At 50.0% G+C, this 17,609-nt stretch overlaps 2 protein-coding genes across 2 annotated transcripts; one reads left to right on the top strand and one right to left on the bottom strand.

The window, feature by feature from the left end:
• Nucleotides 1–35: 35 nt before the first annotated feature.
• On the bottom strand, nucleotides 36–5,613 carry SPCS2 (signal peptidase complex subunit 2). The gene is made up of 5 exons (XM_015852651.2): nucleotides 5,425–5,613; nucleotides 1,868–1,951; nucleotides 1,146–1,306; nucleotides 620–754; nucleotides 36–271 (listed from the first exon to the last, which is right to left on the bottom strand). The coding sequence occupies exons 1-5, from the start codon at nucleotides 5,596–5,598 to the stop codon at nucleotides 85–87; spliced, it is 741 nt and encodes a 246-aa protein (XP_015708137.2). The 5' UTR covers nucleotides 5,599–5,613; the 3' UTR covers nucleotides 36–84.
• Nucleotides 5,600–17,573, top strand: XRRA1 (X-ray radiation resistance associated 1). The gene is made up of 18 exons (XM_015852632.2): nucleotides 5,600–5,673; nucleotides 7,873–7,979; nucleotides 8,649–8,806; nucleotides 9,017–9,088; nucleotides 9,367–9,439; nucleotides 9,791–9,888; nucleotides 10,803–10,936; nucleotides 11,411–11,509; nucleotides 12,431–12,690; nucleotides 13,061–13,101; nucleotides 13,270–13,386; nucleotides 13,994–14,087; nucleotides 14,372–14,490; nucleotides 14,903–15,139; nucleotides 15,566–15,731; nucleotides 15,860–15,972; nucleotides 16,453–16,558; nucleotides 17,263–17,573. Exons 1-18 carry the CDS (start codon nucleotides 5,615–5,617, stop codon nucleotides 17,520–17,522), a joined length of 2,313 nt encoding a protein of 770 aa, XP_015708118.1. The 5' UTR covers nucleotides 5,600–5,614; the 3' UTR covers nucleotides 17,523–17,573.
• The last annotated feature ends 36 nt before the right edge of the window (nucleotides 17,574–17,609 follow it).

Genomic DNA, 17,609 nt, shown 5'->3' on the forward strand with positions numbered 1-17,609 from the left:
CAACCGACCAAAAAGACAAAATTAGAAGCGATTCGCTTGCTTTTACGGCTTTCCTTTATTGTGTTGAGCTCCACGGAGGTCGGCTCACTTGGTTTTCCTCTCCATTGTCAGGCTGTCGTGCAGTTTGGAGACCTCAGGCTCGTAGGCCTCCATCACCAGCGTCCCGTTGGCGTCGAAGAACTTGGCGATGGACCTGGTGAACTCAGCTTCTCTCTGCTGTTTGGTTTTCCCATTGATGAAGGTTACCTTCAGGGTGTATTTGTCATCAAACCTGGGGGGAAAACACACATGTCAGAGAGCCTGAGTTGCAAAGGCCCACAGTGCTCACCCAGCTCCAACCCCCTGCTGTGTGCAGGGTCACTAACCAGCAGCCCAGGCTGCCCAGAGCCACATCCAGCCTGGCCTTGAATGCCTGCAGGGATGGGGCATCCACAGCCTCCTTGGGCTCATTCGAAGGGATTAGTTTTTCCTTCCCCATTTAATAAGAAATGTGAACATTTGTGTTGAAGAACTGCTCGGTGCCGTTCCCCTTTTTCTTACTTATTCCCCCATTCTGTTGGGATTTGGCCCAAACACAGCTTTCCTGCCCTGTGATAACCATGGGTGGTGCTGATGGTACCGTTTGAGGCTGGAGGAGAGCTGCCAGATGTCATCGGGGTCCATCCCCGCGGGGTCTTTCCTATGAGCCACCAGGAAGATGCTCTTCTCTTTGTAGGAGGTATAGATGGTCAGGATTCCCATCATCACAAAATATGTTCGACCACATTAAGGAAATCCATCTCTGTGGTCAAACCAACATGGCAGCTTCCCCCCACCTCCACACACACACACAAGCACACACAAACCCTGCTGCCATCCCATTAGGAACACCACTCCAAGCAGGTTTTGGTATTGCAGGGTTCGCTCTTCAACATGAATTGGCTTTTAGAACAGTCAACCAAAGCGCCCAGGGGAGCCTGGATCCACACATGCAAACACATGACAACCAGAGCACTGCACCACACGAAGCAGAGCTGGTCCTCAGCTGATGTCCAGGCAGAGAAATTCCCACAGGGCCGACCATGGGATGACAAAGAAGGGCTTTGTTGCTCTTTATGGGAACCAAACCCCTGTGGTCTAAAGAAGAGAGCAAATGTAAAGGATATGAGACGACGCAGAAGGCGAGGACGGGTTTGGATTCAGGGAAGGGGTGCAGGTAATCCCAGATCAAAGCAACGATGGCGAAGAGACACGAGATGGTGCAGATGATGAGACGCCCATCGATCAGGCGGAAGTTTTCGACGTATTTGTACTTCTCCAGGATGACCTGAGGGAGGAACGCAGAGATGGGTTCACTCTGTGATCTCTGTAAACAACTTCCCCCTGACATCCAACCTCAATCTGCCCTCCTTCAACTCCAAACCATTTCCCCTTGTCCTGCTGTTATCTCCCCTTTCACAGAGTTGACTCCTCTCCTGTCTCTAGGCTCAGTTTAGGCTGTGGAAGGCTGCAATGAGGTCACCCCGCAGCCTTCTCTTCTCCATGCTGAACAAGCCCAGCTTCCTCAGCCTGTCTTTGTATGGGAGGTGCTGCAGCCCTCTGAGCATCTTTGTGGCCTCCTCTGCACCCTCTCCAACAGCTCCCTGTCTTTCTTATATTGAAAGCCCCAGACCTGGATGCAGTACTCCAGATGGGTCCTCAAATGGGCAGAGTAGAGGGACAGTCATCTCCCTCTCCCTGCTGGCCACCCCTCTGCTGATGGAGCCCAGGATCCCATTTGCTTTCCAAGCCACAGGCGCACACTGCTGGCTCATGGTCAGTTTTTCATCCACCAGGACCCCCACATCATCCTTATCCAGAGCACAGAGGGTTGCTGAAGCACACACACCTTTTTGGCACAGTCGTCCAATGAGTTCTTCACAGCTGAGCCGTCCCATTTGTCAACCTTCACTGGCTTGTCATCAATCCTCCACTGCAAAGGAAAGCAAAGAGTGAGGGATTTGGGATGGGCCAACAGTTCCTTTTAACACCCTTGTTGCTGTCAGGAACAAAGAGCTTAGGAGAGAAACCCCAACACCTACAGAGCTGGGTGAGGGGGAGCTGTGTTGCATCACAGCCACTGCAGCACTAAAACTCCGCTGCCAAAGAATGGCTGTGCAGGTTTAAACTCCGCCAACAGCAGAAGGAAAAACTGAGAGAACAACTTTTTACATTGGTTTTCTTCTGCTTTTGATCCTGGTAGCTGCAGCACGGCCCTCCTTGTGACCTCTGAGGGTACTCCTGGTTTGGAGGAAGAAAGTTACACACAGATCCTCAAGGGAATCCCTAACCCTAACCCTAACCCTAACCCTAACCCTAACCCTAACCCCTAACCCTAAACCCTAACCCTAAACCCTAACCCTAAACCCTAACAGATCCTCCAGGGGCTGATAATGGGAGGAAAAGCTCAAAGCTTTTAGCAACAGGGCTGTAAGAGACGCACACAAGACATGGCAAAGAGCACCAGGCAGACCATCCCCTGCTACAAACTGAATGACTGCGCAGCCCTTCTGTGCTCAGATCTCCCTCAGACCCATCTGCAGAAGCAGATCCTTCATAATAATGACTCCCAGATAGCACAGCTTACAGGCATTGACTTCCCTTTGAATGACAGCATTTGTGGCGGCAATTCTTGAGTACCTGAGCCCTTTCAAAGCAGCACATTGTATCAAAGTCATCTGAACAACCTGACTAACTCTTCTCTGTTACATCTCACCCCCTGAGCTCCCCAGTTGCACTTACAACACATCTGTCAGCAGAGCTCCTTTCTCTCCTTGGAAAGATGTAAAACCTGACCTACTCTTCCCACACACACATTGGTGAAGTCCTGATCACCTTTCAGGATCCACAGGTATGAATATGGAGTAAGTAGTAAATGTGAAAGGCTGTGGATGCCCCATCCCTGCAGGCATTCAAGGCCAGGCTGGATGTGGCTCTGGGCAGCCTGGTTGGTGACCCTGCACACAGCAGGGGGTTGGAGCTGGATGAGCACTGTGGGCCTTTGCAACCCGTTTCAGGCCATTCTATCGTTGTATGATGAAGGTGAGAATGTGCATGATTATGGCAAGGGTGCGATTCACCTGCCACATCCATCTCACTGCCAAAAGTTCTTAATCCAGCTAGTTACGTCCTAAAACCAACAGCTTCCTAGACAGGCCTGAAGATGGACAGGCTTGAAGATGGACAGGCTTGAAGATGGACAGGCTTGAAGATATCCAGTTGGAAAACGTCAATGAGAAAAGACTCAGGAATCAAAAGAGTAAACGAAACCAAAGCTCCCAGGCTTACCAATCAAAGTCTCAGGGTTTTAAAGCTACTCTGTGGCCTGACCAGGGTGGGTCAGGCCTTGTAATGGGGACACATCTGCACTGTGGGACTCAGCCATGGAGGAGCCTCAGTCTCCCCTTCACCTCTGCCCTGCTGCTCCCCTGTGGTTCCTCCTCCCAGCATCTCACTGCAGCTCCTCTTCCAGTTCTCTTTGCTCACCACGTGTGAAGTCACCTTCACCTACATCCCATCAGCGAGCTCCATCCCTGGCAGCAGGCACAGAAAAATCCTATGGGAGGTGTCAAGCCATTCACATCTCAAAGACGCAGCACAGACTTCGCTTTCTCCCTGCCTTATTCCTCCTGTCCTGCTGTCAGCTTCGTTTACGTCGCACCCAACCACAGCCTGAAACAGCTTCTGGGCAGCCTCTCTCTCCAAATACTGCTCTGAAGTTTAAGGCACACTGTGAGGACTGAAAACATAAAGTCATAAAGAAAGAAGATTTGTTACTGCTGTGATTATACAAACACTAGTGTAGGCTATTTAAACCAGGACACAGAGCTGCAGCCCAGGAAGCTGGGATGAGCCCCAGCAGACAATGCACACTGAGCCCTCCAAGGCACACAGCCCTGGTTCTATGGGTCATGGAATGAATCATAGAATGGCCTGGGTTGAAAAGGACCACAATGATCATCCAGATTCAACCCTCTTACTGTATGTAGGGTCACCAACCATCAGACCAGGCTGCTCAGGGTCAGGAGGAACTGCCTGCTTGTCATCAATGCTGAAAGAATATGAGAAAGACAATAAAAAATGGGATAATTAACACAGCAGCCTCCCTAAACTCACCCTGATTCAGCTCAATTGTGAGGTACAAACGCAAAGGTGAAAGAAGCAGCCCTTTAGTGGGATCTCAAAGCCTCAGTCCCAAGCCACTGTTGTCCTGCTTGAGATAAACTTGAGCAATGTAGGGACTAAGATAACGATATACCAGACAACGCTTCTGCAACACAGAAATTAGCAGATTTAAGTCATCAGGGAGGAGGAAACAAAGGCACGTGGATGAATACAGGGGAAAGAGAGGAAAGAAAACCATCTGTGTGAGCTTTGTACAGCTCTGTTCAAACTCCTCCTCCACGACCATGTACTTCCCTTAGCAACTGCTTCATTTCCTTCTGAAACAACCACAGCTCACACGCAGGACACAGCAGAAGGCACGGAAGGCCTTAAGAGTGTGGTATTTCTTAAGAGCTCTTGATGTGTAACCACAAAGTGCTCTCACATCAGAACTGAAGGCCTTTGGTTTCTGTGACAGAGGAGCATCAGCACTGATCACATACAAGGATGGGCTGCGACACTTGGAACTGAGCTGGGATCAAAGCTGATACACAAGAAAAGGTTAAAAAATACAAATCAAGGAACAGTTGGTTTGGAAGGGATCTTAGAGCTTGGCCAGTTTCAAGCCCTTCACAGGCAGCGATGCCTCCTCAATGGCCACAGCCCCATCCACCACCTTGGGCACTGCCAGGGCCCCCACAGCTCCATCAGGGCCCCCACGGCTCCTATAGGGCCCCCACAGCTCCTATAGGGTCCCCACAGCTCCTATAGGGCACCCACAGCTCCTACAGGGCCCCCACAGCTCCTACAGGGCCCCCACAGCTCCTACAGGGCCCCCACAGCTCCTACAGGGCCCTCACAGCTCCCTCAGGCCCCACAGCTCCTTCAGGCCCCCACAGCTCCTATAGGGCCCCATAGATCCTATAGGGCCCCATAGATCCTATAGGGCCCCACAGCTCCTATAGAGCCCCCACGGCTCCTATGGGGCCCCACAGCTCCTATAGGGACCCACAGCTCCTTCAGGGCCCCACAGCCCCTTCAGGGCCCCCATAGCTCCTTCAGGCCCCCACAGCTCCTATGGGGCCCCACAGCTCATATAGGAACCCCACAGCTCCTATAGGGCCCCCACAGCTCCCTCAGGCCCCCACACCCCCTCAGCACCCAGCCCACCCTCCGTCTTCTCATTCCCCCTCCCCTCACAGCGCCTTTGACGGCCGGAATGGACCCGAAGGAAGCCCCAGAGGCAGCTCTAAGGCTAAAGACAATAGAAATAGAGCTGAGATCCTGGTGTCAGCCCCGCACCTTATCGAGCAGCCCGTTCCTGCCGCCTTTGGCCGCCATCTTCTCACCGCCCTCCTCCCCGCCCCGCCCGCGCTTTGATGTGGCGGCCGCTGATTGGCTGCATTCGGGCTGCGGCGGGAAACGCGGGGCGTGCTGGGAGATGTAGTCCCGCTCGCCGCCTCCCCCTGTTGCCATGGAGACTGAGGGGAAGATGGCGACTAGGCCGCGAGGGGAGAGAGAAGGAGGATGGGGAGGGAACAGGGAGATGGGGTGAGAAATGGGGCTGACATGACCAACATGGAGAGCAGGAGGTTCGGGGGGATCAACCAGGGCTGTCATGGAAGCATGTGTTATGTGTGAAGGGGGGTGAGGCCTGGAGGTCTGATGGAGACGAGGTTGCAGGGCCTGGAGAGGAGGTTGAGTCTGGAGGAGGTTCAGGGTTGATATTATGGCTCTTAACAGCTCTTGAATGGAGAATGTGGTGAGGAGAGGTTGGTTTCTGCTGTCAACTCCCAGTCAACAGCCATAGGACAAGAGCTGACGGCCTCCAGTTGCAGCGGGGGAGGATCAGGTTGGATGTTAGGAAACATTTCTGCTTAGAAAGAGTGGGGATGTGTTGGCACAGGTGGTGGGGGAGTCACTGAGCCTCCTGGAGGTGTTTCAGAGCTGTGGAGATGTGGCACATGGTCTACAGTAACCATAAGGATGAGTAGTCTACAGTAACAATAATCATGAGTAGTCTACAGTAACCATAACCATGAGAAGTCTACAGTAACAATAACCATGAATAGTCTACAGTAATCATAACCATGAGTAGTCTACAGTAACCATAACCATGAGTACTCTACAGTAACCATAACTATCAGTAGTCTACAGTAACCATAACGATGAGTAGTCTACAGTAACCATAAGGATGAGTAGTCTACAGTAACCATAACCATGAGTAGTCTACAGTAACCATAAACATGAGTAGTCTACAATAACCATAACTATGAGCAGTCTACAGTAACCATAACCATGAGTAGTCTACAGTAACCATAAGGATGAGTAGTCTACAGTAACCATAACCATGAGTAGTTTACAGTAACCATAACCATGAGTAGTCTACAGTAATCATAACCATGAATAGTCTACAGTAACCATGACCATGAGTAGTCTACAGTAACCATAATCATTAGTAGTCTACAGTAACCATAAAAATGAGCAGTATACAGTAACCATAACCATGAGCAGTCTACAGTAACCATAACCATGAGTAGTCTACAGTAATCATAACCATGAGTAGTCTACAGTAACCATAAAAATGAGTAGTCTACAGTAACCATAACCATGAGTAGTCTACAGTAATCATAACCATGAGTAGTCTACAATAATCATAACCATGAGTAGTCTGTAGTAACCATAACCATGAGTAATCTACACTAACCATCACCTTGAGTAGTCTACAGTAACCATAGCCATGAGTAGATGGTTGGACTGGATGATCTTAGTGGCCTTTCCGACCTTAATAAGTGGGGTACGTGTGTGTAGTTGGTTGTGTAGATGGATGTAGGCCCTACCTGTGTGTCAGTGTGTGCCCCCTGGTGCCAATATTTCACTGCCTATACCACACAGCAGGTGACAGTCGTCCCAAGTGCCATTACCATATCACAGAATCACACACACATAATTATCAAGGTTGGAAAAGACCTAGAAGATCATCCAGTCCAACCATTACCAATACTTCCCAGCTAAATCATATCCTTCAACACAACATCCAAACATTTCTTAAACACTCCCATGGTCGGTGAGTCCACCACGTCCCTGATATGTGAACGCTGTAGTTGAGCTACAGGTCCAAGAGTGGAGATACCACTATGGTGACACCTGGAAATTTTCACCTCCTCATGCTATAAGATGGGAGGCTGCTACCTGTGTATGGACATAGAGGACATTGGAAGGACAAAATCCACAGTGTCTCCATCTCAATGAAGGCGTTCTTTGAGGGTCTCCAGGGCGAGAGTGTTAATTACTGTCAGAATACCTCCAAAGTTTAATTGTGTGGTTTAGAAAGTGTGTGATTTGTCTCCCAAAGCCTTCTCAGATCACAGTAGAAAGGAGCAGGAGGAAGGAAGGTGGGCGTGATGGTGATGGGTTGATGATTGGAACTGATGTTCTTGGTGATCTTTTCCAGTCTTTATGATCCTGTGATTCTATAATGAGGAATGGATAAAGTGAAAATCCCACAAGCCATTGTCCACACAGCCTGACTCACAACATCTTGCTGTCCTGAGGTGGAAAACCATACACATCCATGTACTGCCTCATTTGCTCCTCCATTTTAAGAGCAGTGATGCTCTTTGTGTGTCATTAGTGTTCCTTAGTGTCCAAGCTGCTTCGTGACTACCCATGCATTTAGCTGCTTATAGCAAGGTAATATTAGAAGCAGTGAAAAAATTAACCCACGTATATGTTTCCCACTCTTTCCAGGTGCACTGCAATCAAGATGCCTACAGCAGGACTCTACAAAACAGCTGTGGGGAGCAATTATGCAGCTAACTGCTTTCCTGCCAGGAATATTTTCCACAACAGGAGAGGTGACACTTCTTTGAGGTCCTGCTGTGTCCATGTGGGCAGATCTGCCTTCCATGAGGGTGGTGGGCCAGTTAGAGGGAACATTCAGCTGTGATTTTCTGTATCAACGTCATAGTGGAGAACCCAGAGAAAAGAACCTAAAACTGTGTCTAAAAAGTCTAAAAATTGATTAAAACGTGGAATTGCTGGACAGTGCCACCACTGGCTGATCTATTGTTGCTGATAGTCTTGCTTTGGGATGGAGTCTAGACTTGATTGGCTGTGGCTTTATGTAGCTGTCTGAAGTATATGGCTACCAATCATTTTATATTCCAGTATTCAGGTTAAATATTAGGAAAATATTTCTTCTTTGAGAGTGGTGATGGAGTGGCACAGCTGCCCAGGCAGTGAGGGAGTCACCATCCCTCGGGGTGCTCCAGAATCACATGGATGTGGCACTGAGGGACCTGGTCAGTGGGGACTGGTGGGGTTGGACTTGGTCTTAGAGGCCTTTTCCAACCTTAGGGATCCTGTGATTCAATTATTCATTAAAGAAAAAAGTTTGATTTTAAAATGATGGGTTTCGCTGCTGGGTTGAAACATGAAGTGGAGTTGAGCCCCTTTGAGAAAAGCACACTCGGATCATTATAAACTCACTTTGCCATCTCCTCTGCCTTGTTGTGTTGTCCCAGAGGCCTATGGGCACTGCCCACTGGTACCCATAGCCACCCCACAAGACTGGTCTGAGCAAAGAACTCCCATAGAGACACCGGAGGAAAAGAGGAAGCCTCCAAGTGTTGCCTCTGAAGAAGAAAATGGTGAAGACCATATCCTGGATGAGCCATTTCTGGTGAGTGCCTCTCCCTTCCCCAACCCACTGACACTTTCTTCCCACTTGCTGTGACCCAAAGTACAAGGTGAGGGAATCACTCAGTGAGAGAGGGAACAACTTGAGGCCTGGTATTGGACTCCAGGTCCCAGAATGAGAAAAGATTGCTCGTGGACATGGTGCAGGACTTAGCATTTGTGTTTGGTTTTGATGCTTTTTTTTTCCTTCCAGATGAAGCACCACCGTTTGAAACACCCTTCTGACCTGTGCTCTGCAAACATAAGTGGCCAAAATCTGGTCTCTGTGAGTATAAGAGGCTCAATAAATGTTAATGTACTGCCTTAAAATTATATATATATACTATGCCGGCACATAAGTGTGCAGAAATCAGAAAAAAGCATGTTAGAACCATGCATATTTATACTGAGTGATCCTTATAGGGCCCTTCCAGTGCAGGGTTTTCTATGGTTTTCTATGGAAAGTGCTATGATTTAGGCATTGTGAGAAACAGGAAAACTCAGTTGTTTCAGATCAATTTACAACCAGAACTCTATGTATGTATATTTGAATATATTTTTCAGGCTAAAGAAGATGATTTTGAGAAATTTGATTGTGTTGCTTTTATAAACGCTGCTGAGAACCTGCTGACTTTAGGTAAGGGATTGCATTACCAAAATCTGCTTTTCAAGCTAAGGTGGCTTATGCTTGTCATAAACTCAGCCGAAATCCTTGCACCGACTCCCTTTATCACCTGTAGGGATGATCATTGTATGTTGCTGTGGTATCTGCTTTGTTACTAGAAAGCAAAGCTCTTTGCAAAGAAAATCCCCACTTAATACATTGAAACGTTGCTTGAAGAAATGACTTGACCCAACAGCTCAGGAGGATTATGGAATCCTGCTTGTTCATGCTGGTTTTGGTCCATTCCAGACCTGGACGGGACCTGCCTTGTTCTGTTACTTCTCTCCCTCAGCTGCTAAATCATTTCCTCTTTTACTCTTTCAGAACCATTTCGGAAGTTTCCGGAGCTGCGGGAACTGGAACTTCCATTGAATGGACTGAGAAACCTGAAAATCACTCCTGGAGAGTTCAAGCATCTAGAGGTAGGTTAAGGGGGACCTGAGACTTCTTCATCTCCCCCCTAGCATAATGCTGAAGAATAACACATAGCATGGATGAGTGTCCCTTCAGTGTGAGTTATCTGGAGCTGTAGGGCTGAGCTATCTTCCTGCTTCCTTTAAATCTGAGATGCCCTTTCTGTTGTCCCTCAGGGATCTGCACATTTTGCTTCTCTCAGAGCCATCCCTCACAGACTGCCATCGCTCAGCCCTTTGCTATAGGACTCTTTATTTCCCCATAGTGGACCACCTCTCTGTGCTGAAGGATTCTCTCCACTCAGTCCATCATGAAGTCCCCACAGTAGATTCTCTTGTTCTCCTCACCTCTTGCCCTTCTTTTATTCCTCATGGGCCCTCACCCTGGGGTTCTGGGGTCACCCCAGTGCCAGGCTGTCAGTCCCCATTGTCATCCTACACACGGTGCTGTATGAAGGCTGGCAGATCCCCATCCTCCTCCCTCCCACTCCACATGTCCCACCCTCCCCATCTCCAGGTATCCAGTTTCCATGAATTCTGGGCTGCCTCTCTAACACAGCAGACTGGTAAGTTGGTTTGTTTGTTTGAAAAAGAGAGAAAATGGATCCTAAGAGCAAAAACAAAATGCTTGGGCTGCTGGCTGTAGTTTGTCCTCTCCCTCCAGCTTTTAGTGGGTCTCTCCTGCGTAGAGCTTGTTCTCTTCACAGAGGTGTCCCTGCCTGGATTTCTGTTTCTTACCGGTTACAGATTTTCAGGTAGCTGTTGGATGGAAAGTTCTGTCTTGTGGACTTCTTTCTGGGCTCATTCACACAATGGTTTGCAGCCTATTGTAACGTCTCCAAAAAACTGTCCCTGTAGCATAACAGAAAGCATCCAGTATCCCCCTCAGTAAAGCCAGCTGTCTTGTTCTTTCTTTCCTTCAGGATCTGGATCTCTCCTACAATAACTTATCCCCTGAGGACATTTGGATCTTGGGAGATCTGTCCCAGCTCAAGGTCCTTCGCTTGACGGCCAATGGGCTCCGGTCTCTGCCTCCAGACCTGGCGGGCTCCTGGGGGTAGGTACACCTGGTTTGCTTCCTGAGGTGCCAGTGGGTTACACAGAGGGGTTGGATGCTGGAGCCATGGGGCTGACCTGGTTCTTTGAGCCTGGACCATATTCACCCAGCAAATCTTCTGTCCTTGGAGGCAGAGATGGATTCAGATACATGATTCAGCAGCTCTGTCTGCTGGCCAAGCCACACGAGCAAGTCACTGTTTATTCTTCATTAATTAGAGCCTTCACAGTAACTTAAGCACAGCCACCATGCTAAGGTTTTCGCCATAGTTGGAGATAAGGCACTGAGCTAGATGGTCTTTACAGGCTGATTCAATTTTAGGTAGGTTAGCAGTTTTCTATTTCAAAAATGCCCACAGCCCCAGCCCCGTATCCCAGCAGAGCGAGCGGATACGTCTCCCAGTGACGGCAGAGGATGTGTTTTTCACCTGTCTTTCTTTGACTATGTTATTAATGAGCCTCTTTGTATTCACAGCTCTGCTCATTTGAGATTTCAGTCTCTAGAGGTCTTGCTGCTGGATGACAACCGTCTGTCAGACCCGGGTGTCTTTGTGAGCTTGTCTCATCTCTGCAGGTAAGCAGGAACCTGGCAGCAGACAGTGCTGGCTTTTGGGGCTGTCAGCTGCTGCATAGGAACAGCCTTAAAATGGAAAACAAAATCTTTGTGATTCACTCAGATACTTGCCTGTTTACTCTCTCTAACATTGCAAATGGGACCGAACAATAGCAAACAACCTGCTACAAAAAACAGGCTGGCCAAAGCCAGCAGATGGCTGATAACTCAGATCCTGCCCTGGATGTCTGCTGATCTCTGGGTCTGATTTGAGAAACAGCTTTCTCCATTTTCCCTTCTTTGCTCCAGTTTGTCCTTTCTATCAGCGCAGCAGCGTTAGGAGAGGCTGCAGATCAGCTTCCCTTCTTTAATGCCAGCTTTTATGATTCAGCCAGAGAGGAGTCACTAAGAAGGAGCAGCTCGACCGAGCTGTGGTTGGCTTTTGGGTGCAGTGCAGGGAGCTCTGATGTTCACCTGGTGGCACAAAGGTGGGACTTTGGTCTGCTGGAGGTGTCTCACATTGCCCAGTGTGGGCTGGCATGCAGAGATTTGGGTTTCTAAGCTCTTTTGTGAAAGCGGGGATGCTGTTAGGGAACTCCAATAGGACCACAGCTCGTCAGAGCCCTGGGTGATTTAATGAGCTGCCAGGGTGTCTCCTTGTTTGTTACATTCCCAACAAGAGATGAGCTTCAGGTAGGTGAGCTGTGGGCAGGTGTGGGGGACTGAAGTGATGGGATTTGGGGGCAGTGTTGGACTGAGCCTACAGTTAGGATTTCATTTGTCAGGAGGGGCAATGGGGCAGCAGAATGGGAGTGTCAGTAGAGTTCTGCAGTGCTGCTGGGCTGCCCAGTGAGGAGGCAGCTCGAGAGCCAGGACAAACAGATGGCTGTGTGAATGCTGAAAGCAAAAGTGGAGTTTCCCATCCCTTCCCTCTTCTGATAGCCTGAGGGAACTGAATCTGGACAGAAACAGGATTTCAGCAGTCCCCTACCTGCACCAAGCTGAGAGCATGCAGTTCTCCTTCCACCCTATGCTGAATGATGGAAGCTTCAGGGCACAGTGGTACCAGTGCCTGAGCAGCCTCTGGCAGCAGCCCCGTCCGCCACAGCATGAGGGTATGGAGGTGCCAGCAGGGCTGGAAATGAAGAAAGGTCAGCTTGAAGACATCGTGTTACAGAACAACGGGGCTCCAGACAGGACTGGTGAGCAACACACGCCTCTCATTGCCTTTGCTGACACTGCAAGATGTTACTGGAATAGTGCTCAGTTGCATTAGAGTGAGACCTTACCAGACTTGTGGGGTGTTTACTAGTGAATGAAGCTGCTTGACAAAACAATGAAGGGAAGAGATGTGGTATTGGTTTTGACATCTCAGCTCACCTGTGCTACTGGGTACTTACTGGACACAAATCTCCCCTTACCTGGAGCACATTTTGCCATTGAGCTGGTTCCTGCCTGGTGTTAAATTGCTTTTCCAGGGCAATCCCAACCTTGCTGCAGTTGGGGTCAGCCCAGTGCTCAGCTTCATGTACTGGACATCAAAACCTTCACTTTACTTGTGTTTTATTGCAGAGGTTGTGTTCAATTCTGACTCTCAGCGATGCCCGATGCAGGTAAGAACCATTGGCTGAGCTGTGGTTTGGGGTGTGGGTTCCAAAACTTCCCCTCTCCTCAATCAGCTGAGTTTGCATAAAGCCATCAGTCTGGCAAGTTACACTCTTAGTGCTGCAAGTTAGTATTGTCTGTTATCAGACAATTGTCTGTTATCCTCCTCTTTATAGGGCGCTTCCCGGGAGGGAGACCCATCTGCCTTGAAGACTCTGCCTGCTCTTTCCACGTGCAGAGATGTCTGTGCTCTCTTTCCTGTGCTGGAACATCTCAGCCTGGCTTTCAACAAGGTGATTAGGGCCCTGTTTCTCTGGATAGGTGCAGACTCAGCTGCTTGAAGCTGGGGTTAGTGCCCCTGGAGATACCCTGGCCTCTGCTGCAGAGCTCTCCCCAACCCCCGTGTCCATCTTGCAACCCCTGGGGTCATCTAAGATACCCAGCATCTCTCAGGTGGGACAGGACAATGTTAGGGAGCTAAATTGCTCTCAGGTCATCTAAATTCCTTCAAATTATCATAGAATCATAGCATAGGTGCCCCACATCCATCCAGCCTGGCTTTGGGACACTACCAGCAATGGGTATGTATATGATGAATGCCTTACCACCCTGAGAGTTCATCAGAATTCACCAGAATAGGGAATTTCATCAGGAAATGGAGGATATGAAGGCCTGCTCTCCACTTGGAGAACCTTTGCTGGAGCTGCCCAGTGGAAGGTGATAATATCAGTGTCTCTCAGTGGACAAGTACCATGCATTCACTTAACCTCCCCTTCCTGTTGCTTTTGGGTCCTCCCCATACAGCAGAGGGATATGTTTTGGTGGGGTTGGGATGAAACTCTTCATCCTCAGCTCAGAGGCAGCTACTCAGAGCAAATGGCAAACTGTTTTATTTTGCAGATCACGGATGAGACAGCCCTCTTACCCGTGGCTTTCTTCCCGCGTCTGAAGAAGCTGACATTTCACAACAACCCTCTTACCACCACCCGCAGTGGTACAGTATGGGGACCATGGGGTTTCCCAGACTGGGTGCTATTCCTTATTTGGGATGGGGACTCCCTTCTCATCCAGCACTTAGATGCTGCTGTGCTGTCCCAGATCCTCAAGGAGATGCTTTAATCCTTGCTAAAGAGCAAAGAAAAAGCAGTGCCCTGGTTGCAGTGCCCTGCTGCTGCTCCTGGTCCCACTGGAGCTCAGCATCCCAACCATGACTGCAGAGGTGCAACCTCAGGCTAAATTTTGCTGCCTGCAGCCCTCATGCATCCCTGCTCCTTACAGGGCATCCACCTCTGCTGACCCGGCTCCTCCAGCAGAAGTTGGGGATTCAACTTGTTCACCACAAGAGCCCAGCTGTGAGGAGGTGGCACTTCTCCATCCCTCTCAAAGCCAGCCGCAAGGTGAGACAGGGCAGGGTGCACAGCAGGCTTTGTCCTAAGCAGGGACTGAACTATGGGTGCAGTATTTGGGGTAGGATTGCCTGGGACCCAGATTGCTGGGGGTAAGGGAAGAGCTTGTGGGCTGTGTGGATCCCCATGGGGTTGGTAGGATGGAGGAAGGGAAGGGGTGGGGAGGGTTCTCACTTCTCAGTTCTTCCTTCTGTGCCCACACAGGATTCAGAACTGAGACTTTGGGTCCAGCCCTGCCCATCACCCATTGCTGAAGGGCTGATTGCTGGGAAACTGAAGCTGCTGTGGGGTGTTCCTTTAGCTGGGGCACTCCCTGTCCCCTAAGAAATAGCCTCCAGCCATGGGGTCCAACCCAATGCTGATGCTCACAGCAGTGTGCAGGAACCCTACTGTGTCCTCCCAGGTCTCATCTCATCTCCCCAAAGTCGAGAAGCAGCCGCTGATGCTGGAAGCTCCTGCTGAAGCCTTCATCTGGAGACCACCCCCATCCATAGCAGAGGCTGCAGGAGGAGCTGCACCTCTGATCTCACCCCAGCCACTGCCTCCCATCAGCTCCATGCCAGCAGTGGGACATGGGGAACGTGAGCCCAGGACTCCTAGCACAGCCCAGGAGGATGTTGAAGCCTTCTTCATGACACAGGTGCTTGAGGCTGGGCCATCACTGCACGGGTATTCAGGTCTTACCTCCCCATGGACAGACCTGCATTTCCTACATCACTGAATGATGTGCAGGCACTGTGGGCACCAGTGCTTATAATCCTCCCTTGACTGCAAGGGCTTTAAGTGTGGAAATGCTAACAGGAAAGCATGAATGCAATGCTGTGAATGAAAACAAGGTGGCACCAGGCTGTGCTTCCTGGTGGGTATCCCCAAATGCAGGGCTCTTCGGTCCAGCATTGTGGTACCTGCAGGAAAACTCCTTCTTGCTCAGCACAGCAACTCCCCTCCATGCCTGGTTGGGACAAGGTGGTGGCTGCATGGCTCAGTGCCACAAGGAGGCATCTCTGTGCAGTAGGACAGGCTCTATCTGACTTTGCCACCTGGGCCTTTCTTTTGCTGCTTTGAGGTGGAGGATGACTCCAAGCCTTTGCTGCAACCCATGGCAGAGGACAGGCTGAAGAAGAGGAGCAAGCAGAGGGAGGAAGGCAGTTCCTGGGCTGTTCCAGAGCGGTACAAGGGCTATGAGGAGCTGCTTGGTGGAGACACTGACCCAGATTTTATTGAGCCAGTTGGTGAGTGAGTAGGGCTGGGGACCCTTGCTTAGAAAACCCTTGGCAGGTTGATGAGCAGAGTAGTCTGTTCTGTCCAAGAAAGAAACATCAAAAAGCTGCTGGTGTCCCATTTTCCCTTTGGTTCACAGGGATACAGAAGAATGTACAGGCGCTCTACTATGCCCTGAAGCACCCTCTGGTGTACCGGGATGCCAAGCCACGACTGGACAGCATACAGAAGCCATATGTGCCTCAGAAAAAGGTGAAGAGCCCAAGCTCTGAAGGGAGAGAATGGCTGCACTGGTGTTGGTGTTTAGAAGTGGTATCTACCACAACCTGTGTGCTGCAAAGGGTGGCAAGGAGTGGGGGTTGTAGTAAAATGACAGTCCCAGCAGCCACAGTGCAGCTTTGGGGTCTTGGAAAGCTTGTTCGGTGTTGCTTAATACACTGATAATCTTCAGTCAGAGCTTAAAATGAATCAGTTGGTCCAAAAGAAAGTGTCCCCCACCCACCTCCTGCAGAAGCATGGGCTTGGGTTGGAATTGAATCATAGAATCATTCAGGTTGGAAAAGACCTCAGAGATCGCCAAGCCCAACCCATCCCCACCATGCCCACTGTGTCCCCAAGAGCCACATCTCCAGGGTTTTTAAACATTGTTAGTTTGGGAGAGGGGCAGGAGAAGGAGGTAGGGGATCATTAGCCATGAGGAAGGCATGCTGTAGCATCCTCTCTTCCTCACAGCGTTGGAGGATGCCTGAGCCTCCTGCTAGAAAGACGAAAGCAGAAGTCCTGGAAAGAATCCTAGTGGCCATGAGAAACACCTCAACTGTCACCAGTGTCCCCTTGGGTATGTTTCCATGCCTCCCAACTCTGTTCTTTGTGTCACCATAGAGGCAGGATGTGACCATGAGGGTGTTCCTGAGCTCAGCCCTAAATCCCAGTAATGGGGAATGGAGTCTCTCCCCATTGCTGCAGCCTCATTCCACATCCCTGAGCCCCTCAGCAAAAAAACTCTGGACACTGATGTTCTCTAGCTATGGGCTAACAGAGAAATGCAAAGCAGACGCTGCTGCAGTCACAGTTGGAGTAACCCTACCCCAAAGCTGACTGCCAGGGGAAAAATCTAAGAGTAAAAGTGTATTTGGCCCTGAGATGAAGCAATGGGGCTCTGAGCACTGGCTGAGTTTGATCCCTGCCCCAGCCCCTGTGGTGGTACAACCCTGAGCTGCTATTACAAGCCCACTACCCAGCTGCTCCTCAGTGCTTTTCCCTGCACTGGTTGGGGAAGGAGGGGTGGAAAAAGTAGAAATGGAGTCACATTCTGCAGTCTATAGCAAGAGCCACTGCCCAGCTTGAATCCAGCCCTGCAGCTTCACATACACCTGTCTGCACTCTGGGACTGCTCAAGATCACTCCCGTCCCTGTCCCCATCCCCTGTTCTGTTAGGATGGGAATGCTGGGGCTGCTGGCATACAGGGAAGCAAGAGGGAAATTCAAATGTCGGAGAGCTAAGATTGAGAGGAACCAGTGCTCTGCTTGCACCTTTTCCAGCGTCTGCTTTACGGAAGAGGAAATCCAGCCCCAAGACATACCAGGAGGCACTGAGGCTGATGGAGGAGCTCCATGAGGTGTATGAGATGGGCAAGGAGCTGGCCCCAGGCACGACCAGGCTTTGGGACGAGGTACCAGTGGTCAAAGCACTTCTTGCAGCTTCCAAGCAGAGGAGATCTGAACAGCTGCTGCTGTCAGAGAAGAAAGTGTCCAAGAAGGTGCCCAAAGTGAAATCCACAGCATGGGCAGGGGCTGGATAAAGCACCTCACCCCTTTGTCCTCTCAGATAAAATGCATGTTATTATTTGTGACTTGTTTGGAGCCATTTTTCCTCTCCTGAGGTTGGA

This window comes from Coturnix japonica, chromosome 1 (assembly GCF_001577835.2).
Source record: "Coturnix japonica isolate 7356 chromosome 1, Coturnix japonica 2.1, whole genome shotgun sequence".
NCBI classification, from domain to species: domain Eukaryota; kingdom Metazoa; phylum Chordata; class Aves; order Galliformes; family Phasianidae; genus Coturnix; species Coturnix japonica.